At 39.1% G+C, this 26,635-nt stretch overlaps 1 protein-coding gene and 2 pseudogenes across 1 annotated transcript; 1 reads left to right on the top strand and 2 right to left on the bottom strand.

Annotated features, from left to right (window-relative positions):
• Positions 1 to 3,158: 3,158 nt before the first annotated feature.
• Positions 3,159 to 5,856, bottom strand: LOC147381560 (uncharacterized). Its single transcript, XM_086430270.1, has 6 exons — positions 4,595 to 5,856; positions 4,351 to 4,509; positions 3,892 to 4,281; positions 3,600 to 3,821; positions 3,454 to 3,513; positions 3,159 to 3,365 (listed from the first exon to the last, which is right to left on the bottom strand). Exons 1-6 carry the CDS (start codon positions 4,739 to 4,741, stop codon positions 3,159 to 3,161), a joined length of 1,185 nt encoding a protein of 394 aa, XP_086286396.1. The 5' UTR covers positions 4,742 to 5,856.
• A 10,055-nt stretch (positions 5,857 to 15,911) lies between these two features.
• On the top strand, positions 15,912 to 17,709 carry LOC147381559 (protein RETICULATA-RELATED 3, chloroplastic pseudogene; annotated as a pseudogene).
• Positions 17,710 to 20,158: 2,449 nt separating this feature from the next.
• LOC147381558 (protein RETICULATA-RELATED 3, chloroplastic pseudogene) lies at positions 20,159 to 26,635 on the bottom strand (annotated as a pseudogene).

Raw genomic sequence — 26,635 nt, 5'->3', positions numbered from 1 at the left:
CCAAGCCACAGAGACACAGAAACTCCGAACAGAATTGTAATGTAAAAATCTAAAGATACAAGCATAGTCTGAAAGGGCATAGTGAAAACTCGAAAGGGCGCTATGAGTAAAAGAATCAGACTATGGCAAGATCAAAGCCACCGGCACAATGAAAATCCCAAAAAGGACGTCGATGCGCAAAAATGTGAAATCGGGTCTAGTGAAAACCGTAACTGGCACCAGGGGCAATAAGGTTTAACAAAACAAAAAAAAACAAAAAAAATAAAAAAAACAAAACAAAAAAAAAACTCCTGGCCTGCAAGAGTATAAACTGTGAATGGCAAAATCCATCCAAAACTCCGAGACCCAAATAGATAATAACCTTCTGATACTAGGGCACTGGGAATGACTCTAAAGGAACCAAGAGAGTAATTGACATCTGCATACCCCGTGTTGGGCAAAAACACCGAAATCGTCATAACCAAAGATTTTACAAACTCTGAATTTATCGTACTCATTTGATAAAGACATTTTACAAAATTACATCTCAAAACTATAATTTTGGCCAATGACGACAAATCTAGGATGTATTCAACAAAACCTCGAGTTTTCAAGAACAATAGATATACCTGAGGCCAAGAAAGTACAAAATCTATTTTCTTCGCATTAATCTTTCAACGTTTTTGCATACATCCAGTAAATGACAAGAAAATACAAAAGTGGGAATACAACGCAGTCAATCAAACATCGTGGTGAGAAATGAAAAAAGAGTCAAGGCGTTCCTCTAAAGCACGGATTTGGGCAGCCTGACTCATCATCACTCTCTCAACATCAGAAGCATCACGGCTCACCAAATATGCTGCAAAATCCTCAAAGTGAGGACACTGGGCAAGCCGATCTCTCAACTCATCTACCTCAGGTCGAAGCTTAACTACTTCATTACCATTACTACTTCCGGACCGGGCAAGGGCAGATGTCAGTCGAGCAATCTCTTTCTACATCTTCTTTTTAGATTTGAGCCAAATAGCCTGAATTCGACCATGATCAGTTTGAGACTTCTCAACTCGATCCCGGTAATCAAAGAAAGATGAAGCACCAGGGCGTGTCTGAGGAACTATGGATACCGATGGTCTCCCAGAAACGAGCTCTCGAATCCAATGCAAGTATGCCGGGAACTGGTGTGCTACAAAGATGGGTCGACTCAGAACCTCAACCCGATCCCATTCTTTCACGAGTCGACTCAAAAATGCAGTCGATAATGGACCAACCAACTCATGAAAATTCTCAGGGATGAGCACGCCCTGGTCATAGTCAAATTGAAGAAGAACCCGAAGTGGTACATAATGAGTTACCTCGTGAAGACCAATCAAAACAAGGAAGCGGGCCCCATCAAAAGCAATCACAAGGAACCTTCGAGGTTGGAAGGCACCAACCCACCTCACTTCCTCATCATCAAGATTGCCGATAAAAGAATACCATTCTTCTTTGCCACCTGAGATGAAGGGAGAAACTCGCCTCGACATCATGAGTACGAGATCAGCGTTAACGCAAAATGGGCGATTAACCACTTCAGTTGAAGCCAGATGATCCATGAGTCAGAGCTACAATAACAGGAGCATTCTAAACTTGGGAAACTAGTAAATTCAAATTTAAATTTAAATCCAAGCTAAGATGGAATTTACCTGCAGGAGGGGAGCACATCCTCGAAAAGTCCGATCACGACCAGAAGAACAAGCCGTGAGGGATTGGAACATTCTGCTCAAAAGCATCGGGGCCAACCGGCGTCCCTCCCAGACTTGTTGCACCACGTGAATAAGAGAAAGATCTATGACGTCTCCGCTACCCAGGAACAAGAGTTGACTTACCACCATCAAAGTGAGAGCGTTAAGATGAATCAAAGGCTTCGAGGGATCCGTGAGACGTTCAATCAAGAAAGACTTGGACATTATCTTCAAGACCGATCCGTCATTCGAAATCTTCAAAAATTTGCGATTTATCCCCAAAAATCGGAAGCCTCACTTCGGAATCTATCACGCAATGGTGGAATCACAACGGGGCCCGATATTTCAAGCCCCAACAATACTTCAAATTCCTCGATGGTGGGAGTCATTTCATGCATCCCAAACCGAAAAAGATTAAGCTCAGGAATCCAATACCCCAACATGGCCTCAATCAAGCCCCATTGCAATGGAACCTTGGGCAAAGAAAGAGTGAACCCCAACTTATTCAAGCACCATCGAGCTCTATCATCATTATCCATGCTATCTATCCAACTACTCAAGAAAGAATCGACAATACCATACCTTTTCAAGTTAGGAAGAGTAGATGACACCTCCATAGAACTTGAGGGGGAGCTTTGAGAAAAAAGAAGAGTAAAAATCAGCCAAAATGGAAAAGGGGAAGTAAAAAATCGAATGTTAGGGCAAAATGAGTTGAAACAGGCTTAAAATAAAGAGTAAATTACACTGGTCTGCGTTCGAAACACGGATAAGGACAAATGGCAGTAGATCCGTGACCTTAGCTTATCCGTGTTGGAGGCACGGATGAAGCAAAATGTGACTCATCAGTGCTCGTTGCACGGATGGAAATTTAAATGACCTATCCGTGCCCCTGGCACGGATGAAAGCTGGAAAAACCCGTTTGTGTTGAGAGCACGGACCAGAACATTTTAAGCCTTGGGGTCTGAACCACTCAAGATTCTGATAATTTTGGATTACATAATGATTATCTCAGGGTTCAATCACATAAAATGATAGAAATTCCTACATGCTTGATAAATGTGTTCAAAACTCCCTCAAGATATATATCGAACACATGGGAACTCGCCAAGATCATATTGGGCCAAATCAGACCTCGAAAGATCACCTCAGTCACCGTGAGTCCCAAACCACTCACACCACTCAAGAGCACACTCGAAGCGTCCTTGGGACCCTCGTCGCACCCTTTACCCTCCCGTAGACTCACCGATACTCAGAAGGGTTCAAAGGCCACAATGATCGATATCACACCCGAGAAGCTCGAATGAACCGCACATGTAGTCATACAACAAATGCAAAGAATGATAAACATACAAGTATATGTATATATATAAGTAAACTGTTTACAAATATGTCTGAGTCTAATACAAGAATGTTTACATATGTTGCAAGGTACAATAAGATCAGATAGAGGGACGAGCATCATCCCAGGCGCTCTGAGTCTCTGGGATCGCTCCAAAAGAAGATCGGCCACTGCACCCGAGCCAGACACCCCAGAAGAAGGTAGACCGTGCATCCGCAGCCGTCCCTCCGAATCCGTGAAGAAAAGCTCAGCATCCAGGGCAACATCTTGCTCTGTAGTCCCCGCGAGATCATACCTGGAACGGAGGGTCCAGTGGAGGGGGAGGCCTGAAAATAAGATAAACAAAGCATATCAAACAACAATGATATATGCAGCATGGGTAGAGAAATGAACGACTAAAATGTAAATACTTACCCTAGGAGGTGTCGGAGGCCGCGCAGAGGTGCTCGCTCCATCTCGGCGTCGATAGTAGTCCTGAAAAGACCATATGTTGGAACCAGTCAAAATTTAATACCATGAGCTATGATCTACAAAACAGAAAAATAAACGAAACGACGTACCATCTCAGCCTGAAAACGAGACTCGCGCATGGCCATCTCCAACTCCAGCTCCTGGATCCGGGCTGCCTGAGTCTCGCGATGAGCCTCCTGCTCCTCCAACCGAGCAGCCTGCTCCTCCACCTTCTCCCTAGAGGCCCTCCACCTGTTCTCCATCTCCACTGCCCTCACCGCTTGGGCCTCGATCACATCGTAGCCCTCTCGAAGACGACGAAGATCATCAGCCTGAAAACAAGAAAATCAACCAAGTAAGAATGATAAAATGCAGAAAAGAAGGCAATGACAGAGTACGTACCGCCACGACATGCTCCTGTAGCAATACCCCTCCAATCTTGGTGATCCCGGCCCGGGCAGTGACAGCAGGCATGATGCACCCAATCGAGGCCTCTCGGAACCATGCCTGGTAGTCACCCCCTCTCACCAGCCCAGCAGCATCTACGCCCCTCGCCTGGGCAAGATACTCATCCACCGTCATCGCACCCGAGATAGGCTTAGGTGGAGCAACAGGGATGCGAAGACTCCCGTCATGTTGGAAGAACAAGCGCTCCCCTAGATAAAATGTATATCTCTGCTCGCCAATGAAGTAGGGGTAGCGCTGTCTTCTGGTGTTACACCTATAGGCGTTCCTCACCTCCTGCCTCCCGCTAATGGTGCGGGGAAGGTCTCGTAAAGTAACAGAGAAGATCTGCAAAAGAAACAGTCAGAAGACAGAAAACTTTAAGGCCAAATGAAAGAGAAAAGTTCAAGTACTCACGTCTCGAGGACGACATCGGTCAATGTGGGTCCGTGCACTCCTAGGGCTGCTCCTAATGGCCCTAGCATCTCTGGTGGCCCAAAATGCCCCCAAGGGGTAACCCTCATCAGGGTGGCAACGAGTGGGCAGGTAAAATGGAAAGAACACATGAACAAAAATCTGGAGGGAAAAAGTGCGAAGTGTCAGACAGTGAATGAGATGTAAATAAGAAAATTAGGGAAGAATAAGACTGAGACTTATTTACCTCAACAAAATGCCAGAAGATTCGAGTGGAGATGCCAGCTCCACGAGGGGCAGTGATACCCGCCACTACTCGATCAAGTCCGGCCAGAATGGTACCATAAATGAGACTACCCCAATCAAAATCGCCAATGTGGTCGATATCGTGCATAACAGAGAGGAATGTGGTGAAAACTGAAGAATTGTCCTCTAAAAAGAAACAGCTGCCAATGAGAAGGAGAAAACAGATCCGAAAGATGATGTTGAAATCACGGTCACCGAAGCGGGCCGATCTCTCTTATAGGTAGGCGGAGCTCCATCCTCTCCCTCAATCAACAACAGACCCATCAAGACCTCCGTACTGATACGCCCCTACTTCCCTACCATGGAGGCAGGGACTCTGGTGATGCCTAATAACTTGCCTACCTCCTGGATAGATAGCAGAGTCAAAGGTAGAGGCTCTCCATCCATCGCAATACCCGTAATCGCCACGAAATCCGCAGGCCTGATGCCTTTCTCCACCTCTGGCATATGGAATGAATGAGTCGTCGGAAACCACCTCTCCACCATGACTAAGAACAGGGGTCGATCCGCCTTAAAAGACGGTATCTGCAAGAAGGTGCCGAAGCCCACAGTGGCGAACTGCGTCCGAATATCATTCGAGAATAATGCGGCAGTAGAAAGAAAAGCACTCCACCTACCCCTGAAGCTGGCTGAAGGATAGGGGGTAGGAATGTCCAAACGAACTAACATGGAGACATGCCTCCCTAATCCACGGAGAAGAGAGGTATCTGGCACTCTCTCACTCTCCTCTGCAGGGATCTCAACCCTGGGAACCTGTGGCGCCCCGCCGAATGCTAACACAAATCCCCATGTCAGATCTTGAGGTATTATGTAACACCTCGAAATTTCGGCATGGTCTCCTCTGTTTATGTTAGCATTCCAAGGCGTTCAACCTGCACCTGATAATCGACATACAATCCTGCATACATATATAAAATATAATACTAGCGGAAGCTTATATACGTCTAATAACATACGAAAGATCAGAGTGCAGAAGAATAACTAGAATACAGGATTATACAAAATTTCTCACTCTAACAGAAATCCTAACACTCAAGACAGAATCTATAAAACTATTTGGGGGAATTGACACCACTAGGGGGTATAGCCCTAGTACTTACCAGGTGACGAATTCTGGTTGTCTATCTGACCAACCAGATGATCCTCATTCGTACTCTATACTTGCCTCGCCAAACTCTGAATCTGAAACTAAAAACAAATGGAGAAGGAAATGGTGAGTAACAATGGTTATCCAGTAGGGAAACAAACAATTTCTGCCAATAACCCCTCCTAACATGAACGAATAAGCATACTGAATCATTTTAAAATAAACAAAGTTTTACAGAAGAAAACTACGATTAACTGGTACATATAGCCAGGGATGAGCAACTAAACATTTTAAAACTCACATTACATCGATCAATAGTACTCACTATAACATTCTCTTTTTATACAAATCTAATTGATCAAATGGAAACAATAAACATGCATTTCATTTTATATATCAAAATAAGCAACAGATACATAATACACAATGGTGGAGTATTGGAATTAGAGAGTTGGGATTCACGACTGGATCGCTCCCAGTCGGGACATGATGTTACAATTCTTCTCGGGCTTTTAGTTCCTGATTTTGTGGCTGGTCGCTGTTTACCACACTTGGTTGACCATTTATCCAGCTCAGGCTGGCCGTTTGACGTGACCGTAAGCAATGGGTCTCTTTTCGATATGTCAGAACGTTCGACTACTATAGATTGTTAGTGATCACTGACTAATCATCTTCGTCTATGTCTATCAGGCGTACATGTGATTCCCAAAGATACAAACCATTCGTATACGACCACCTTTACATTACAAGTTCACTGGTAAAGATAGAGAGGAATAAACCCGGATTCCAGTTGTGACTCCATTCTCATACGCGTCCCATACCACGTATGAGCTTGGTGGTCCCTACCGTACATCCCAGGATAGTACACCACTCCGGATGATATGACGCACTATCCCTTCAGGCATTCACAAACTCTTTAACAGCTCACAAAATAGCTACATATGTATATTATTTTCATTTGAAAACAAAAGAAAAATTAACAATACAAGGTTGAGAATGGATATCCAGTTTCCTACCATGCAAGTGTGGCCACCCGGCCTAAAATAAATAACATAACGGAAACGTAAACAGCGCCTCGCGCTAATAGAAAGGAAATAAACATGCAACCAATAATGTTATCCCTGGATATCTATTCACCAACCTACACACAGCACAACAACGTAAAATGCAGACATCACCCCTCGGGTGTGACTCTGACATTTTATCGTTTCATACCCTTTTTTCAATTTTTACAATTTTCAATCTCGTCAATAAAACATCCATTTTCTGATATTCATCAACTCAACATGAGTTAATTGAATAGTAAATCGTTTTTCTAACTATGAAATTCATTTCTATCAAAAATCTCGAAAAAAATACAAAACTTATAGTAAAACAGAGTCCGAGCAGTGCACAGGACCAAACTGGCAGAAATAACCCGATAAAATATCATACCCACGTATAATTTGTTAAAAATACAATTAAACATATCAAACATGCAATTTCTGACGTGAATTTTTAAATAACATAAGAATTCTATATTTTGGAAACTCACCACAAATTTTTAATAAAATCCTAAATGCAATTTTCGCAATCTACGATTACTAATAGAAATTGAGAGTTCCTTACAATCTTCAGGCGAAAGGATCGAAGCGTGTACACGGAAATCAAGGCGATTGGCGTGGAAATCGAGACGGATCGAACTTCGAAGCGGCTGATTTTCAAAATTGGCTTGGTGGTTTCAAAGATCTCGATGTGCTCGTCTCTTTTCCCTTCTACGGCGAAAGACGGTTTGACCCCGAAATCGATGAAAATCGAGGTCAAAGTTACGAAATCTCTGTATAAAAATACGGCTGATTTTTTACTATACGGGGTGAAAAACACGAGAAAACGAAAGGAATTTAGGTGGGTTATGTAGAGAATGAGACGGCGGACGTTTCTCCCTTCTGCGTCGAAAAACGATTTGACCCCGAAAGGAACGAAATCCGAGGTCAAAGTTTTGAAATTTTCGTATCCAAATACGGCTGATTTTTGACGATATCGGGTGAAATAGAAGGTGAAACGAAGAAAGATTTGGTGGATTTTGTAGAGAACGTAGCTGCGGACATTTCTCCCTTCTGCGTCGATCGTCAACGACGAGCCGTTTGTGAGAGATCTGAGATGGAAGATCGAAGAGAAAAAGAAAAAAAAAATTCGTTTTTATATGTCTCGGCTGTATGGACGCGTTGGGGAAGATGAATTTTAAAAAAAAAAATTAATTTTATTTATATAAAATTTGGGACGAATTTGGTATTTTGTCAATTGTTTTGATCAATGATAACTTGATCATCCGGACTCCAAAACTGATAAATGAATACTCTATTTCGCCTAATTTTTTGTTTCGGATCTAATGGTACAGTCAATTTCTACAAATTATGTATCCATCAAAGATTTACATTTTTGGCCTGAGGTGACCCCTAAACTTGATGTCGTTTTCGTTTTTGACGATAATTCGACTTCCTGATCTCCAAAAATGACAAATAAATAGTCCACGTTCAATAATTTTTCGTTATGAATCCAATGGTATAATCGAATCTTAAAAATTATTGCTCTAACAAAAAGTCACTGTTTTAGCCTGGTCCGACCCGGTAATCGAGGATTTTGCAACTTTTATATTCGGACTCGCATTTGAGCTTGCTTACAAGCTAAACTATGTTTTTCGATCATTTTGAATCTACTGGTGATGTCAAATTCCATTAAAAATGATCATAAACATCATAAAGTTTTACCCCTAAATCCCACTTTCAAGATTTTCTTAAAATTCCACTATTTATTTCCTCGAGATACGAATTAAAAATTCGGGGTGTTACAGAACCTCTCTGCCGACTCTACCGGCACCTACGGCCCTATCCGCTCGGCTTCGGCCGCCACGTCGACCTCTACCACCACTGCCACTTGGTAGGTCCTCAGCCGAACCGCTACGAGAGGAACTGGCCTCATCTGCCCTGCTACCAGATGAAGAACTGGCCACTGAAACTGAATCAGGCCTCCGTAAAGGCTGCCTCGGCCACCCATACTCGATCGCTACACCAGACCCCAGAGCGAAGCGAGCCCGGGTCCTAGGCCTCGCCTCCTCCTCATCATCAGAAGAATGTCTTGCCACTCGGCTCCTCCGCTCTCTACCCATCTGCAAGTCGCCATGTGATCAATCAACAATGCAAAAATCCCATGGTCACGTACCTTGATGAAGCTGTCTAGGACAAACCTACCCAACTCAAGTCAATCCCAACCAACCTTATCCAAACCCAATCAACTCAAGCCAAACTCAGTCAAACCTATCCAAGCTAAGTCAAGCCCAGCCCACCCAAGTCAATATCCAATCCAGCGCAACCAAATCCTAGTCAACCCAGTTCACCCGAGACCAAGTCAACTCAGTCTACCCAATCCGCCCAATCGACCTAATCTGACCTACCTAGTCAAATTTGAGTCAAACCTACCCAATCAAATCTCAGTCAAACCCAGTTGAGTCTGAAGACAAACATATGTAACTCAGCCAACTCAGTCAACCAAAAAGTCAAACTCAGTTAAACTCATCCCATTTAGGTCAAATCTAAATCAAACCCATCCAACCGAAGTCAAACCTAGGTGAACTCAATCTAAAACCCAGTCGACCCAATTAACCCAATCCACCTATTAAGTCTAATCAATCCCAGTCAACTCGATCAACCAAAGTCAAACTCAGTCAACATAATCCATCTAAGTCAAGTCCAATCTAACCTAGTTCAACCCAACTCAGTCAAAACCCAACCAATCGGAGTCAAACCTAGCCAATCCGAGTCAAACCTACCCAGTCAACTCAGTCAGTCAAACCCAATCGAAGTCAAACCTAGCCAATCCGAGTCAAACCTACCCAGTCAACCCAGTCAAACCCAATCAAAGTCAAACCTAGCCAATCCGAGTCGAACCTACCCAGTCAACTCGGTCAACCCTAGCCGATCTAAGTCAAACCGGCCCCTACCTAGCCAAACCTACACCCATCGGGCCAAGGAACCATTCAAGGGAAAGAAAGTACGTGCATGCCCGAAAACAAAACAAAAACGAGCATATTATAAGCAAACAGAGCATGGGTAGCAAATCAAAACACTCATACCTCGAGCAAGCAAAATGAGAAGGGCCAACATGATAACAAAGAAAACGAGGAAAAATTAACTCGCCTAAACAAAACAGTTCAGCACAGGCCGACTCAAACAACCTTCAAAACCGTCCTTAAACCCTGTCGATTCCCACCGCAAAGCCAACACCTAAACCACCCCGCTTCCCACCCGAAACAATCTCGTTGATGGCCTAAAACAACCCCCAATCTTAACCCAAGCAGTATCCCATTTCCATTCCTAACAGCCCCTAAAACCTTCATAGTTCTCACCACGAGCAACACCTAAGTCGTCCTATCAGCCCATAAAATCATCTCATACTCACCATCGTTACCCAACAAACCCCCCAGTCGTTAGTCTATCATCAAAAGCAAAGCTCTCATCAAAACAATCCCAAATCACTATTAGCGGCCAAAAATCCACCCCTCGGCTAATAACCCAGTCAACACCCTAACCATAACCCAAATAGTCCCTAGAAACAGCATTCCCTTCTACCCAAACAGTCCAGTTCAGCCACCGCAACTTCCACCGAAACAACCTCGTTGACCACATGCATCTTAAACCCCCCCCAGTCATCAGCCTACTTCACCCATAACACCTCGCCCGAACTCATGACACACCATACCAAGTCCACCACCCAAATCGGTACTCGCCACTCCATCCCCAACAACCCATTAGAGACCATGCATCGGCCATGATTCCCAAGCTTCTTGGGAGATTCTCATACAAAATAAACCCCCAGCCCTTCACAGTTTTACATCCAAATAGGCCATGCATTCATATCCAATCAAGTAATGGCAAAAAAACAAGCAAAATAAGATGGCAATAACCGATAACATGTGTTCGAAACATGATAAATTTCATCCCACGTACTCAAAGAACCATGCAAAAACCAATAAAATAATGAAAAAACAAAAAAGAGAGAAAAGGGTGCCTATGTCCTAGATAAATCGAAATCATCATCATCACTCAACTACGCAAATCAAGGGCAAGACAAGAGGAACGCAATGAATGTAAAACTCACCTCAAGCGCGTAACTCCCAAAGAATTTCTCGAGGTTTTGGGTCACTGCTACAAACGTTCAAATGCAACCAACGAGCGCTCCGAATCGTTCCAACACTCCACTAAATGCCCAAATCAGTGAAGTTAATAAGAAAATGAAGAGGCAAGAAGAAAAATCACCAAAAGTCGCCAGAGAGAAAGGAAAACCAGAAGAAACTGAAGAAGAAGGAGAAAATGGAGGGGCGCGCGGGCTTTAACCGTTTGAAATTCGTACTGGTCCGTGTCACCAGTACGGATAAGACCTAAACAGCGCCATCCGTGTCATTAGTACGGATAAAGAAAATTTGGTTGGAATCGTTCCCCAAACAAGGATAAAATAGAATCGAGAGCCATCCGTGTCTCAAACACGGATGAAAGTGAATAAAAAACTATCCGTGCCTCAAGCACGGATCAGTCAAAATCAAAATCGAAAAAAAAAGAAAAAAAAATCAAATGAAAAGAAAAAAGAAAAAAAAAAGTCAATAAAAAAAAACCCTTTTCGAGTTAAGCTTCACTCTAATTTGTCAAAACACGATCGAAGGAATAATCTATTTTTAGAATGCATCAAATATTCATCAAATCCAAAGTCTCACACGAGTTCCGCGCCATCGAGACCAAGGAATTAATAAGGTAACTCTGTCAGACCCCGTGCTTGAGTAATCATCTTCTACAAAAGGCATCAATTCAACCGATAATTCGAAGTCGTGTTTTGCAAAATTTCATCGGGCCCGTACAAATAAGGGTTTAGTCTATTCTTTGCAGTTCTTTGCACGCAATTCCTGCAAAGAAGGGCAGCTGTAGACACCTCGATTTAAACGGGCCCTCACTCAATAGGGCCCAAAAATAGCAATGCTCCAATAAAGAATTGGCAAAAGGGCCTCGATGGCCCGAATCATCGGAACATGACATTTTTTCCAAAATTCAAGCTTCTAATACCTCTCAATGGGTTAGTAGGTCCACCAAAGGGATCCGGCAAATTCATATCTACCCCGCTCCATGCAAAATACCGATTTTCCAACAAAAAAGGCCAACGGGCCTCTAAGGCCCAAAATGCTAAAAATAATATTTCGGATTGAACCGAGGTCCCTAAGACCTCCCAATGGTCTAGGGGCCCATAGGAAGGGGTGAAACCCATCCCACATGTGTCCAACATCGCCGCTCCACGCTCACATCCAAAAAATCGATAAATTCCCCCAACGGGCCCAAAAGGCCCAAATTGCCAAACACGTGGCATTCTTAATCAAATCAATAACCTCAAGAAAAATATAAAAAATTAAAAAAATTAAAAAGGTGAGACTTGGAAAACCTACCCTTCATCTATCATCCACCACTCCACCTCGAAATTCACAAATACCCTAAACCTACCTAAGGCTCACAAGGCCTCAACCCCTTCCTAAATCCATTACCCTTAACCCAAAATTAACCTTATACCTTCTAAACCCTAAAACCTATCCACCCTCAAAATCCAACCTAAAACAAGTCTTACCCAAAGTAATCTACAAACCAAACCCCAACACCAAAAGCCCACAAATATCATTCTATCCATATCCAATTACCCAACCCACAACCCTAATCCATCAACTACTACCCACATCAACCAATCACAATCCTCTTACCAAAAGATGACACATGTCATCACCACCTTTCACGTCCCTCATCTAATCACCTACCTCCATCACCATTCTCTAAAAATCAACCAAACACTTCACCCTCTCTCCAAAATCACCTCAACCCATACCCTACCCTAACCTAACCTATTCCCATCCTCTAACATCATCAACCACCCACACCTCCACCCATGCCCTAATCCATCACCATTATCTAACATCATCAACCACCCACATCACCACCCATATTTCTACCCATCATCTCCCTTAAAACACTCTAATAAAATCAACTCAACCCATACTTCATTCATCATCAATCAACTAATCCATTTCTCTCTCTTTAATCAAATAACCCCCATCAACCAATCAACCAATCTCATTCCTCACCCTCTTATCATGATTGCCACATGGCATCATCTCCTTTATTCTCCCAAAAACCAACCAACCAATCTCTTACATTACCCATCCCTCCACTTTACCCTTTTCATCAACCTAACACTCCTTCCCTAAACAACTCTCTTACACCCCCACTCCTCCCATCAACTATCACTCATCCCATCCCACCCAACACTCTACCCAAATGGGTTTGGGTAGGATCCAAACCATTTGGGTTGAAATACAATCCATTTTCATTCTTTACAAAATTACCCCTAAATTCACTCCAAATTTCATATCCTCATCTTCTAAAAACCATGTCATTCTTTATCCTCTCAACTCTTCACCCCATTATACCCTCAAACCCCCTCCAAACATCTATAAATACCTCCCCTCTCATCCCAAAAATGTTTACCAAGTCTCATTAAGAAAAATTATCTTCTCTACTCACCACTACTACTCTCCCATATCACCTTCTAAAAATGATTTGACTCCCACACTTCACTAAAGACTTAAGAAGATCTAGAAGAAGAAGAAAGAAGAACATTGAAGATTCAAGGTGGGTTCAAGACCCTCCCCTCCCCTCTCTCTCTAATCTTCTTCTCTCCCCTCTTCTACCATCCCTTTTCTTTTCATTTTATTTTAAACAAGTTGAATATGAATGGACCCCAAGGCTAATGGTCCAAAAGGGTCATTTCCATTAATGAAATGACCCTATGATCAAGCCGAAAATGAATCCCTATTTAGGGTAGAAAACACATACACGTGGCACTTTGTTTTTAAAATTTTAAATCAAAACAACCGAGTTATTTGAGGTTATCGCCACGTGGCGGGGAGAAAGGGGTGCCTAACACCTTCCTTTTCTCTAACCGAGCCGCTTACCCGAATCTCACAGTTTGACTACCCCTTATCCATTGTGAGTCACTAAAATGTCAAAAAATACCATTTTTCAAAAAATATACCTTGGGTGACCATTCACACCCACTTCCAACTTGAATGGTGGCGACTCCAATATTTAGTAGTTGTGGCCATCGTAATGACGAAAATCACGTAGCTACACACACCATTACTCTCTTGACATCCTGCATTATTTAGGGTCATTATGAATGACCCCAAATTGAACCATAACAAAAATGTGCCAAACAAAAATATTCAACATCCCAATCAATGATCAACAATAGAGCCAAAAGAATGATAAAAATCAAAATAAAAAAATAAATAACTAAAAATAAAATAAAATAAAATAAAATAAAAAACTAGGTCCTATTGGCAATGCTTCCCATACTTGGGATTTTTCAAGTCTAATCCTCAAAGTTCTCAGTGGAGTCGTCACTAAAAGTGCCCTCGATCCGTGCGGATCCGCTTTTGACCTTTGAGGTTTGGGAGTTGCCACCTTGTTATTACGGTCTAGGAACCGAACATTCACTCGAAACGGATAAACAAACAACTAATCTACTAAAAATTACTGAGTCCGGGGATCACATTATGGGGTTGGAAGGTATTAGGCACCAACCCCGCCCGACAAACGCCAGTCTCTACTAATTCCCAAAAATGATTACATTGCTAAAAAGACCTAAATAATAATAGTAATAAAAAAACAAAAATATTTACCTTTGCAACGCAACGATTTTGTTCCCTCAGATCCGATAGAATAATTTCTCGTATAGTACTTCTCGCTTCGTTCTGTCACCGGATTCGCTTCAGACCTCCAAGACAAAGTACTTCCTTCTTAGAACTAAATATTTTTTATTTGTTTATGGATTTCTAGGTGTTTTTGAAGGATTTCTAAGTATTTTTTGAGCTAAAGTTGGGGTATGGATATTAGGTAAAGAGTTGGGGCTTCAAAATTAGGGTTTATAGGAGGCTAGAGAAGTTTTTTGACCTACTTTTCTTAGAGTTTATTTTTTGATACGAAAATAGGTTGTAGGGACCCTTATTTATAGATTTTTAAAGTACTTTTTAGATAAAGTTAGTGTTTAATTATAATTATTTTAGATAGAGTTAGTGTTTAATTAGAATTATTTTTAAATAGAGTTAGTGTTTAATTAGAATTGCATTAGATAGTTTTATAGTTTAATTAGAATTCTATTAGATAGTTTTAGAGTTAATTAGGTTTCTTTTAGATAGTTTTAGAATTTAATTAGAATTCTATTAGAGTTTTGACTTTGGTCTTATTAGATTGATTTAGGATTTTGACTTAAGTCTCACTTGATTGATTTGACTTTAAGATATTGATTTAAGTCTTACTTAATTGACTTGAATTTAGGGTTTTGACTTAAGTCTTACTTGATTGACTTGACTTTAAGATTTTGACTTAAGTCTTATTTGATTGACTTGACTTTAGGATTTTGACTTAAATCTTACTTGATTGACTTGACTTTAGGATTTTGACTTAAGTCTTACTTGATTAACTTGAATTTTAATTATGATTTCACTTTAAATTAATTAATGTTTTAACTATTAATTTCAAAATTTTTAATTATTAAAATTATAAAATTACCATTTTACCCTTGGAAAGGACTTTTTGCGTTTTAAGTCATTTTTTAATGTTCCAGGATGTTTTGGAATCAAATTTTCTAAAGGAATTCAATGGGAATATTGGTTTTTGTCATTTATGAAAAAAAATTTGTGCGAAATGATCGTGAACTTTATGAAGGGCATTTTCATAATTTGATCAAATTTTATGAAAATTGGCGAAATGGTTTATTTGATTTCGATTTGTTGTTTTATGTGTTTGAAAGGATTTTTCTAATCGTAATGTAGGCTCTAAGGATGTTTTGAGGTTAGGGGTATTTTGGTAATTTGGTCATTGTTTAGTGAATTTTATCGTGAAGCTTCTTTTTATCTGAAAAATGATAATTTCTATATTTTTGGGGTTATATTTTCTAAGCATAGCATGATTTCTACAGTTTTGTTAGTTCGAGATATCTTATCTGAATTTCTGAAACATATCTAACAACAAAATATAGCATTGGAATAATCATCCATCATTGGGAATCGTTGCAATCGGGTTGACGAGTTGATTAATCAGGTGAAAAAATGGGGTAGACACACTCTGGTTTTTGGCTTGAACCAAATTTTTTTTTTTTTATGATATGCATGACTAAAATAAAAAATCGGATAACTAAAGAAAAAAACCAGATTTCTCCCTTTTACCCAGGGGAGTAAATAAAGAAAAAGAAACACACCTAGAAAACCAACAATGTTAACTTGCAAATAAGAATATTTTGTATATATATATATATATATATAGGGTCTCGTTCGCTACCTTACGGTTTACCCTATGCTTTAGCAAATGTTTTTTAATCGTTAGATAGAGGGCAATTGGACGGACGAGATTCAAAGTTCACCCGAACGATTTAAGTTATAAACAATGCACTTATTTAGAGCGCCATCCCTCAAAAGAGAGTTAATTAATGCTACCTCCCTGCTTCAATTAAAGTCTGATCGAACAGAACAGAGAGTTCTCTTCGAACTCCCTTTCACCTATCGATGAAACCATCTCTGTCACTCTCTCATCAGAACCATCAGAACCAGTTGTTGATGGAGTAAACGGAATATCCGACCGTGGTACCGGAGGATACGACAATGGTGGTGGTGGTGGTTGGAGTTCAGGTCATAATAGCAGCGGTGATAGAGATTTTAAAGATCAATCAAGTTTTGGAATCATTGGAATTTTCTTGAGTGATTGGAGATCCAGGGTTTCTGTAGATCCACAGTTCCCTTTCAAGGTTTTAATGGAGGAAGTTGTTGGACTTAGTGCTTGTGTTCTTGGTGACATGGCATCTCGCCCTAATTTCAGACTTGACGAGCTCGATTTCGTCTTCTCTACTCTTGTTGTTGCAGCAATTTTGAATTTCGTCCTTATGTATCTCTTGGCTCCTACGTCCTCAATTTCAACTTTAGCCCCAAAACTCCCTTCAATCTTTTTTACTTGTGCTAAAAGCCACATGTTTGAAAAAGGATCCTAGGGTGTAATCGATCGGTTTGGGACTTTTGTGTATAAAGGAATTTTGTTTTCTGTTATTGGATTTGCAGCTGGACTAGTTGGGACTTAGATTTCAAATGGATTGATTAAGATGAGGAAGAAGATGGATCCTAATTTTGAGACGCCGAATAAGCCTCCACCGACATTGTTGAATTCTCTAACTTGGGCAATTCATATGGGTTTGAGCTGTAATTTGAGGTATCAGACTTTGAATGGGATAGAGTTTTTGTTGGAGAAAGGGCTCCCGTCATTGGGATTTAAGGCTTCGGTTGTGGTTTTAAGATGCTTGAATAATGTTGTTGGAGGAGTTTCATTCATGGCATTGGCGAGATTGACGGCATCACAGAAGAAGGTTGTTGACAAAGAGGAGGTAAATGGATTGGTGGAAGAGAAGAAGAAATTGGTGGTGGAGGAGATCCAAGATTATGCAACCATTCAGCCTAATTCCAAGTGATTAAGAGGTTTTAATGTATCTCCTTCTTGTCTCATCTTGCCTACTATAAGGTTTACTTCACTTTTATAAGAACAAGGTGATAAATTATCTTATCTTAATCCTTACTAACTAATCTGATCCTTGCAGAGAAATCGAACCAATAACAATAAAGAAGGAAAAATAATCAAGATGCAATCACACATAGAAAATACAAAGATTTGATGTAGTCCCTCAAGATTGAGGTACATCCATGTATCACACCAATTCCATTATGAAGAGAAAAATCTCAGTGGAAGAAAAACCTACTTAGGGTTTTACATAATGCTCAATCAACTAGCACTGTATTAAATGATGAATAATACTCATTGTTGCCCAACAAACCATAACAATCCTAATGCCATCAAGACACCTTATTAGTTATTCTAATCTTCCTCGAACTTATGGTGATCAAAGATCATATTGTGTTTGTTGGTATTAATTGTCTATTATGCATGAGGATGCATGTTATTAATGGGATGATGAATGTGGCCGGCCTTGTAAAATGAGTAGTGGTTGACGATGATTGATAGAAAAATTTATTGTGTCAAAACAGAATATGTTGATTTTATTGTGTGTTGGAGCTTTGAGATGTCAAACTAGTAATTGTTGAGGAATGTGTTTTCAATGAATACGATGCTGGGACAACTTTCAATGATCCATTCCTTAAATGAGCTCACAACATTACATGCTGGATGGATCATATTTTACTCAACTGAAAAGTTTGATGCAGAATGGCAAACTTTTGGTGTTCGATATGCGGCAAACAGCCAAGCCAATGGAATCCATGAATGGTTTGACATGCCACCCTGTTCATACCATACACTCTCTTGGGATCTGCATCTACCAATGTAAATGATGTTCGATTGACTAAGTCTACAATTGTAAACATGGATAAATGATATTCGGCCATTTGGTTATTATTATTACTATTATTTGGATATGAGTTTTTTACATGGAATTTTTTTTTTTAAACTGAATTTTGATTTGGGGTGTTGAAATAAAATAAGTGTGTGTGAGTAGTCAGTGCAGGTATGTAGCAAAGAGGAGGAAAATATTCCCAAACCAGAATCTATGAAGGTTGTTGAATATTCTTTTTCCATGAATTCAGAGATGCTTAGGTTGATCTTGAAAATGGTTTGGTTTAAGTTTATAAAGAACCCAAAATCTTATGCAAGCTTACTTAGTCTAAGTTGCAGGTATTTTGAATCTTGAACCCCAATTATACTCTAATACATTTCTTTGATTGATCTTATTTATTGTTAATGTAGGTGGGATGTCAAGAAACCCCAAATTATGGAAAATTCAGTCACAATTTTGTCAAATGCAGGTCAATGGCAATGTTTAGTCCTGGTAAGAGAAAATTATTTTTAATTTTATTCATTTAACGACATCTAGATAACGAAAAAATCGACAAAACAAATGGGATAATTTTTAATTTTCTTGAATTTTCAGGTTTGTTCATGGCTTTGCAACCAAGGATCATTGGTTGTGGAAATAGGCTAGCTGCATATGGGATGCTTGTGAGATTTGTGGCTGGGCCTGCTGTAATGGTTGTTGCTTCTATTGGAATGATTGTCTCATTGCCCATCACAACACTATATTACATATTGTTGTGTTTTTTATATCAGCTATAGAAAGTGAAAAATCAGAATTACAAGGATCGTACGATTTTAATCAATCACGAGGATTGGTTTTTAGACTACTAATCTCCTAAGACTTCTAATCTATAGGTCACAAGTTTCTGTCTTCTAGAGTTTGTAAGATTATGTTATAAGAAGAAAAGTTGATGTCTGACATGGTTTTGGGTCACAATGTCTGAGTTTTTGTGTTTCTAATAGTAGAAGTATAGTAACTTCCATTGATGTATATTGATGAAGATGGTCAATGGGTTTTATCAACAACCTTATGTTCACGTTAATAAATTCTCTATGGAAATCACATTTATAAAAAAAAAACTTATATTGCTACGCCAACTTTTTTTTATTATATCACACTCACCATTGAATTTGATGGATCTCAAGAGGAAAGGATAAGCTTTTTTTCTTCTTCTTATTTTTTTTTTTTTATAAAAAAAAAAAAAAAATCTCTCAACATTCTTATTCATTCTCGGCCCTTATTTCTCTGTAGAGAGAGAGAGAGAGGTTTAAGGAAAAAAGACTTAATTGTTGTCTATATCCATTAATATGTATTATATAAATTCATTAAATTGGTGTATTATATAACGATGGCTGCTATTGGCACTCAAACTTTTATTTATTACACCCCAACTTCTTAAATTGTTTATCACACCCTTATTAAATATAAAAATACACTCTTCAAACATTACAAGATTTGGCTCAAATTATAATCTCAATATTACAAAAACATTATGACCCTATTCTTCCTGAATCTTGCATCAAATCAGCAACTTCAGCAATATGACCCTGAAGTAATTTCTTGCATCAAATTAGCAGCTTCAGCAATATGGCTGAGTTGTCTGCAAGTTTCTTGATTAGCCATGACTTGAATAGTTTGATTAAATATAACATGAAAGATAAATCTTAAAAAAATATATGTATATACAAACGTCAAAACCAATTCGAACTTGCTAACTTGGCCAAGTTTTTGAGAAAATCGGCCATATCAGATAAGGATCTGTCGAGGCATATGGGGGATATAAGTTAATCATATAAGGCACCATGGACTTTCTTCAGAATTGAATGTTTTAGAAAGAACATGATTCACAGTAAAATAAATAAACAAAAAAATTAGAGATGTAGTGTTTGAGATCAGCCAAACAAAAAAACAAATTTGTTTTTTTGTTGGAGATACATTAAAACTTCTTAATCACTTGGAATTGGGCTGAATGGTTGCATAATCTTGGATCTCCTCCACCACCAATTTCTTCTTCTCTTCCACCAATCCATTTGCCTCCTCTTCGTCAACAACCTTCTTCTGTGATGCCGTCAATCTCCCCAATGCCATGAATGAAACTCCTCCAACAACATTATTCAAGCATCAGCCTTAAATCCATATGAAGGGAGCCCTTTTTCCAACAAAAACTCTATCCCATTCAAGGTTTGATACCTCAAATTACAGCTCAAACCCATATGAATTGCCCAAGTTAGAGAATTCAACAATGTCAATGGAGGCTTATTCGGCGTCTCAAAATTAGGATCCATCTTCTTCCTCATCTTAATCAATCCATTCGAAATCGAAGTCCCAACCAATCCAACTGCAAATCCAACAACAGAAAAAAAAATTCCTTTATACACAAAAGTCCCAAACCGATCGATTACACCCTAAGATCCTTTTTCAAACATGTGGCTTTTAGCACAAGTAGAGAAGATTGAAGGGAGTTTTGGGGCTGAAGTTGAAATTGAGGACGTAGGAGCTAAGAGATACATAAGGATGAAATTCAAAATTGCTGCAACAACAAGAGTAGAAAAGATGAAATCAAGCTCGTTGAGTCTGAAATTAGGGTGAGATTCCATGTCACCAAGAACACAAGCACTAAGTCCAACAACTTCCTCCATTAAAACCTTGAAAGGGAACTGTAGATTTGCAGAAACCCTAGATCTCCAACCACTTAAGAAAATTCCAATGATTCTAAAACTTGATCGATCTTTAAAATCTCCATCACCGCTGCTATTATGACCTGAACTCCAACCACCACCACCATCACCGTTGTCGTATCCTCCGGTACCATGGCCGGATATTATGTTTCCTCCATCGACAACTGGTTCTGATGAGAGAGTGAAAGAAAGGGTTTAATCGATAGGGAAAAGGGAGTTCGAAGAGAACTCTCTGTTCTATTCGATCGGGCTTTAATTGAAGCAGGGAGGTGGCATTAATTAACTCTCTTTTAAGGGATGGCACTGTAAATAAACACGTTGTTTATAACTTAAATCGTTCGAGTGAACTTTGAATCTCGTCCGTCCAATTGCCCTATATCCAACGATCGAAAAACATTTGCTAAAGCGTAGGGTAAACCGTGATATGTATATTTTAATGGCTGAGTTGACACGAGAGTAGAGCCGTGGTCCCCAGTAGAGTCGCAAGCTGTAGATGCGTGATCTGGGATTTCAAAGTTCACTTCTACTAAAATTTGGAATCGCCACCATTCATATTTGAAAAATGGTGTCAATGATCACCCAGGTACATTTTTGGAAAAATATATCATTTTTAACACATAGTGACTCTCGATGGATAAGATACCAAGCAACCTTGAGATCAGGGTAAGCGGTTCGATTGGAGAAAAGGGAAGGTATTAGGCACCATTTTCTCCCCACCAAGTGGTGGTAACCTCAACTCAACTTGGTCATTTTGGATGCATGATGAGTGTCTTAAAATACTCAATTATATGCACGTTTTTCAGACATTTATCTTGATTTTTATCCCTATTTATCCGTATTAAAATAATTATCATGATAAGCCTCGAAACACCATATTACATGTTAATTAGGCTTAATTATACATAAATAAATTCATTTACTAGATAAATCAAATTACGTATGTTTCTTGTGCAAAAAACCAATATTTTGGAATCAAAATCTCAAGGCAAAAGCATTTGAGCCCACTTTCGAATGCCTTAATCCTTAACTCATATTCTCCTCTTTTGTCTTTTTGTGCAAAAAAAGTGGAGGCTACTTTTAAACTCTTCTATACACATTTTTCTCTATAAATAAAGCATCAATCTCTAGAGAAATGGTCCCTTTTGGTTCTCTTATCTAAGACTCCTTTAATCTAATGCTCTTAGCCTATTATCTTATTTTTTGTATTTTTATCTTCTAGTTATTTTTTTAGGCTAAAAGTTTTGTTAGAAGAAAAAAAAGTTGTAAGTTTCTCCATAAAATGAAGAAAAGTTCTTTCATCTCTTATCTTTCTTCTCTTGCAATGACATTAGACTAAGCTCATCTCTATTGGAGAGTGGAAAAGCCTAGAGCAAGTTCTTGTGTTGTTTATAATTTCATGCATTTCTTTTATTTAAAATGCTTATGAGTTCTTTTTAAGATTTCTTACATCTTTTATTCTTAAGACAGATACTTTATACTTAGATTAGATCAAGATAAAGTATGCTTAAACTAGATAGTTGGTAGTAGGAAGTTTTCAAAGAATTTTACTTTGTTTCTGTTCCCTCATTTGATTACATTTGTAAAATTTTCTGATCTAAGGAGCTAACACCAAGCCCTTACAATTGAGTTATAAAAAGGCTAGAGACTAAGAATTGCTCATCAACATTTTTTAGGTAGATCCACCTCCAATGGTGTTTTAATTTCATAAGTTTACTTACTTTTAATTTCATTTACTTTAGTCCATTTTCTAGCAATTTTACATTTTCTTATAAGTTCAAAAATACAAAGAAAAACAGTTTTAATTTCGTTTAGTTAATTTGAATTTTATCCTCTTAGCTTAACTCTACTCCTCATTTCTCTTGGGTTCAATCCCTTATTTGCTCCACAAGTAAGGTAAAAGTAACATTAATATTAACTCTAGTAAGAAGAACAACGATAGTCTCATCAGAATTTTGACTCTGCTGCCGGGGAAAGGTAAAGGTAGTAGTGGTAAGTTTTGATTTAAAATTTATTTTTTTATTTTTATTTTATTTTATTTTTTTCTTTTGGTTTCTTTCTATAAGTTCAAGTGTTCTTGAGGTTTTAAGAGAAAAAAAGAAGAAAAAAATATTGAAAAAAAAATCATTCTCGTTTTCTTTTTCACCCCAGACAGCAGGACTTAAACTGACTGTAACTTTCTGTTCCGATCTCCGATTAACTATTATAGTATATCGATTTAGGGTAGAACAAAATTTTCTATAAAATTTGACATAGTTAATAAGATTTTGGTAAGTCAAATTCCGTTTTTAAGTCCATTTACTATCATTTCTGCTAACATTTCTGTTTTACTTCTTGTAGGTGAACATTTTTTTCTTCTTTTCTTTCAATTTCCTTTAATATTTGGTTAGGTTTATTTTTTTTGTTTTAGAAACTCTTGTATAGGATTTCTTGTAATTTTTTTTAATTATCCAAGAAGGCTTGGATTGTAATAGACTAAGGAAGGACGACGGGTGGACAATACCGTCACGGCTCCTTAGGTTCGCACACCAAAATTGGAGTTGGTGACCTAAGTCGACTCAAACCGTCTTCACCCCATCTAGCACGGGAGGTAATCTCGAAACACCCATGCCTCTCCATGCTAGTGGGTTACTCCTTACCTTTGTATGTTATTTTTTCAATTTGAACACACTTGGAATAGTTAATTAAGTAGTAAAGAGCACCCCTCTCCTAGGGATGACATAATAAGATAAGGATTGGAAGTCATTATCAATTCCTTGCTCTAATTAGGATAATCAACTCACTAGTCATCCAATCAAATTAATTAAAATCAATTAGACTTGACTATAGGGCCCACGAGCTCAATAGGAGAAATTCCGATTCAAGTTGTGCCAATTGCGCTTATTGGTCATCTTTTGTATCTAGTAAGATCTTGCCCATTGAGGGGATGGACTCAGTTTATTCAAAAAAGGAATGTGATTTAAGAGTGTCCTTGCTTATGCATTGTACGCCACCTCAGATCTGGAAATCCGAATGATTCAAAATTGACTTCATAGAACCGAGTTGGAAGGCTAGTTGCGCTATTTCTACCGAATTAGGAGCTGTCTAGCTCTAGGCAACCTATCTAGGTCCAGTCTTTTCTTTTCGTGATTGTTTGATCGACTGTGTGATTTGTATGCTTGGTAGACGTTCACAGAAAAAACGTATTAGAACCATTTGATCTTGAGATCGAGCATACCCTTAGTAGAATACGCAAGACACCATCAGTAGTTATAATGGATGATCGAAAGCGAACTCTTAATGAGCTCTCCGCTCTAGCTTTCGCATCTTCTCTTACATACATTATGTTACCATTAAACAATGCACCTCAGTTTGAAATTAGGGCTGCCACCATCAATATGCTCCCTAAGTTCCACGGTTTAGAACGTGAACAACCTTACACCCACCTTAATCGATTCTTGACTATATGTCAAACTTTTAGAAATTATAATCTAGATGAGGAGAGTATCAAACTTATTCTGTACCCGTTATCCCTGGAAGACCACGCAGCTGCGTGGTTGAATTCCCTAACACCCAATTCCATATCTACCTAGGATGTTCTATCCAAGAAATTTATGATCAAATTCTACCCTGTGGCCAAAACTGAGAAAATGAAAAACTCCATTAGAAATTTTAGAGCCCATCTTGATAATGAATTTTCCCAAACTTGAGAAAGATTCAATGATTTATTGGTCAAGTACCCACACCATAACATTGACAAAGTACAGTTGGTGCAAAGTTTTTATAGATGATTAACAATGAATCAACGTACCTTAGTTGAGTCAATGCATAAGGGTCAATTCATGAATCAAACTCCCAACCAAGCGTACGATTTCCTCGTAGAGTTAGCCGAGAGTGCTCAAAATTGGAGTACTAACCAGAAAGAGTTTGATAGAGATGATCCAGTTAGGAAGACATGAATGTATGAGATGAAAGCAGACCCTGATATCAAAATGTCATGTGTAGTCTAGTGAGTGGGATGAACAATCTCACGAAGAAGTTAGAAGTCTTTATCATCTCCGCATCCAAACCTCACCTAGACCCTCGTACAATTTTGCAAGTGATTGTCGAACCGAGTTCTTTGTGCGTCATATGCGACGGCAACGACCATTTGGTCGAGTGTTGTCCCACCTTGCCTTAAATCAAAGTTGAACAAGCGAATGCGATTAATGGCTATAGTGATTTTATGAAGCCAACTCCGAACTCTTTTAACCAAACGTATCACCCAGATAATAGGTTCCATCCTAATTTCTCATACAGCCAGAGCGAACATATTCAATCTAGTGGTCCGTCAAGTTACAATAAGAGTTTTCCTAGGCAATCTGATTCTTCCACAAATCAAACCATTGTTCCTCAAGTTCCTTATCAACCCCAACAATCTACAATTGTAGAGCCATCATACCAGATCCCATGATCAATTACCATCAGCCTGCCCAACAACAGCCGTCTTTAGAATCTATGATTGTCGAGTTGATGACGCAGCAACAACAGTTCATCCAAACTCAACAGCAAATCCATCAAAATCAAACTCAGATTAACCAGGTCACTGTGCAATCCATAGTTAAGATGGAAGTTCAGTTGGGGCAGTTAACTCTCTGTTTAAGTGGGAGAGAGAAAGGTCAATTTCCTAGTCAGACTATCCCTAACCCTAGAGGTCAACTTTTGATTCCAAACGGATTGAAAGGTCAATACGAAGTAGGAAGCCATTCTAGAACTCCACAAGACTCAGTCTAGGCTATCCACACCTTGCGTTCGGGAAAGAAGGTGGACAACAAGGTCCAACCTATTGATAAGGGAGAAAACGTCTTAAAGGAGGACAAAGTTCAAAAAGAAGTCACAGAGTCTCCAAAACAGAAGGAGAAATATTTGAAAAATCTTCCCATCATTTTGTCAATTCCAAAAGCTCTATTTCCCCATCGCCTTAGAGATTCTAAAAAAGATAAGCAGTTTGAGGGTGTCTTAGAAGTCTTCCAAAATATGCATATCAATATCTCATTCCTAGATGCCATTAAGCAGATACCTTCCTATGCGAAATTCTTAAAGGATTTAACCATAGCTGAAAAGAAAACACCATTTCCTCGGAAAGCCATCATGGCAGTCCAAGTTTCGTCGCTCATCCAACAACCGATTGCACCAAAATTTAAGGATCCTGGATGTCCAACAATTTCCATTCATATTGGAAATCAAGTGGTTGAAAAATGTCTCTTAGACTTAAGGGCCAGTATGAACCTTTTACCATATTCGATTTATAAACAATTAGGTTTGGGGGTTTTGAAACCCACCGATATCACGTTGAGTCTAATCAATAGGTCCATAAAAATTTCAAAGAGTATAGTTGAGGACGTGATAGTTAAAGTCAAAGATTTATATTTTTCTGTTGACTTTGTTATCTTAGACACAGAGCTAGTCATCAATTTGAACAGTCATATTCCTATCATCATAGGACATCCATTCTTAGTCACGTCTGACGCAGTCATTTGTTGTAGAAATGGGATTGTGACTTTAGCATTTGGGGATATAAAAGTGAAACTGAACGTCTTATTAGAAAATCCGATATTTTTGGATCCTTTCGAGTAAGGGAACGTTTAAATTGGGGTGTCTACACTACGAATTTCTTCAGAATTTCCTCAATCAAGATCTCAACCATAAAGGGTGATTTTTGAATACCCTTAACAGCTTGTGCAGCTAGGCCTATATCCGTGCTCTTCATAATCTCTTTCTCCTTTCGAATCAT

The sequence above is a fragment of the Akebia trifoliata genome, unplaced genomic scaffold, assembly GCF_017979445.1.
Source record: "Akebia trifoliata isolate Shusen 1 unplaced genomic scaffold, ASM1797944v1 Contig00355, whole genome shotgun sequence".
Lineage (NCBI taxonomy): Eukaryota > Viridiplantae > Streptophyta > Magnoliopsida > Ranunculales > Lardizabalaceae > Akebia > Akebia trifoliata.
The sequence above is the reverse complement of the archived record's forward strand: the minus strand, read 5'-3'. Positions and strand labels throughout refer to the sequence as shown.

Coding starts and splice junctions, on each gene's coding strand:
- LOC147381560 (XM_086430270.1), bottom strand. CDS start 4,741: ATGCACGATATCGACCACATTGGCGATTTTGATTGGGGTAGTCTCATT. Junction 4,510..4,594: donor TCTTCTGGCATTTTGTTGAG/GTAAATAAGTCT, acceptor TTTTCCCTCCAG/ATTTTTGTTCATGTGTTCTT. Junction 3,822..3,891: donor TACAGGAGCATGTCGTGGCG/GTACGTACTCTG, acceptor TCTTGTTTTCAG/GCTGATGATCTTCGTCGTCT.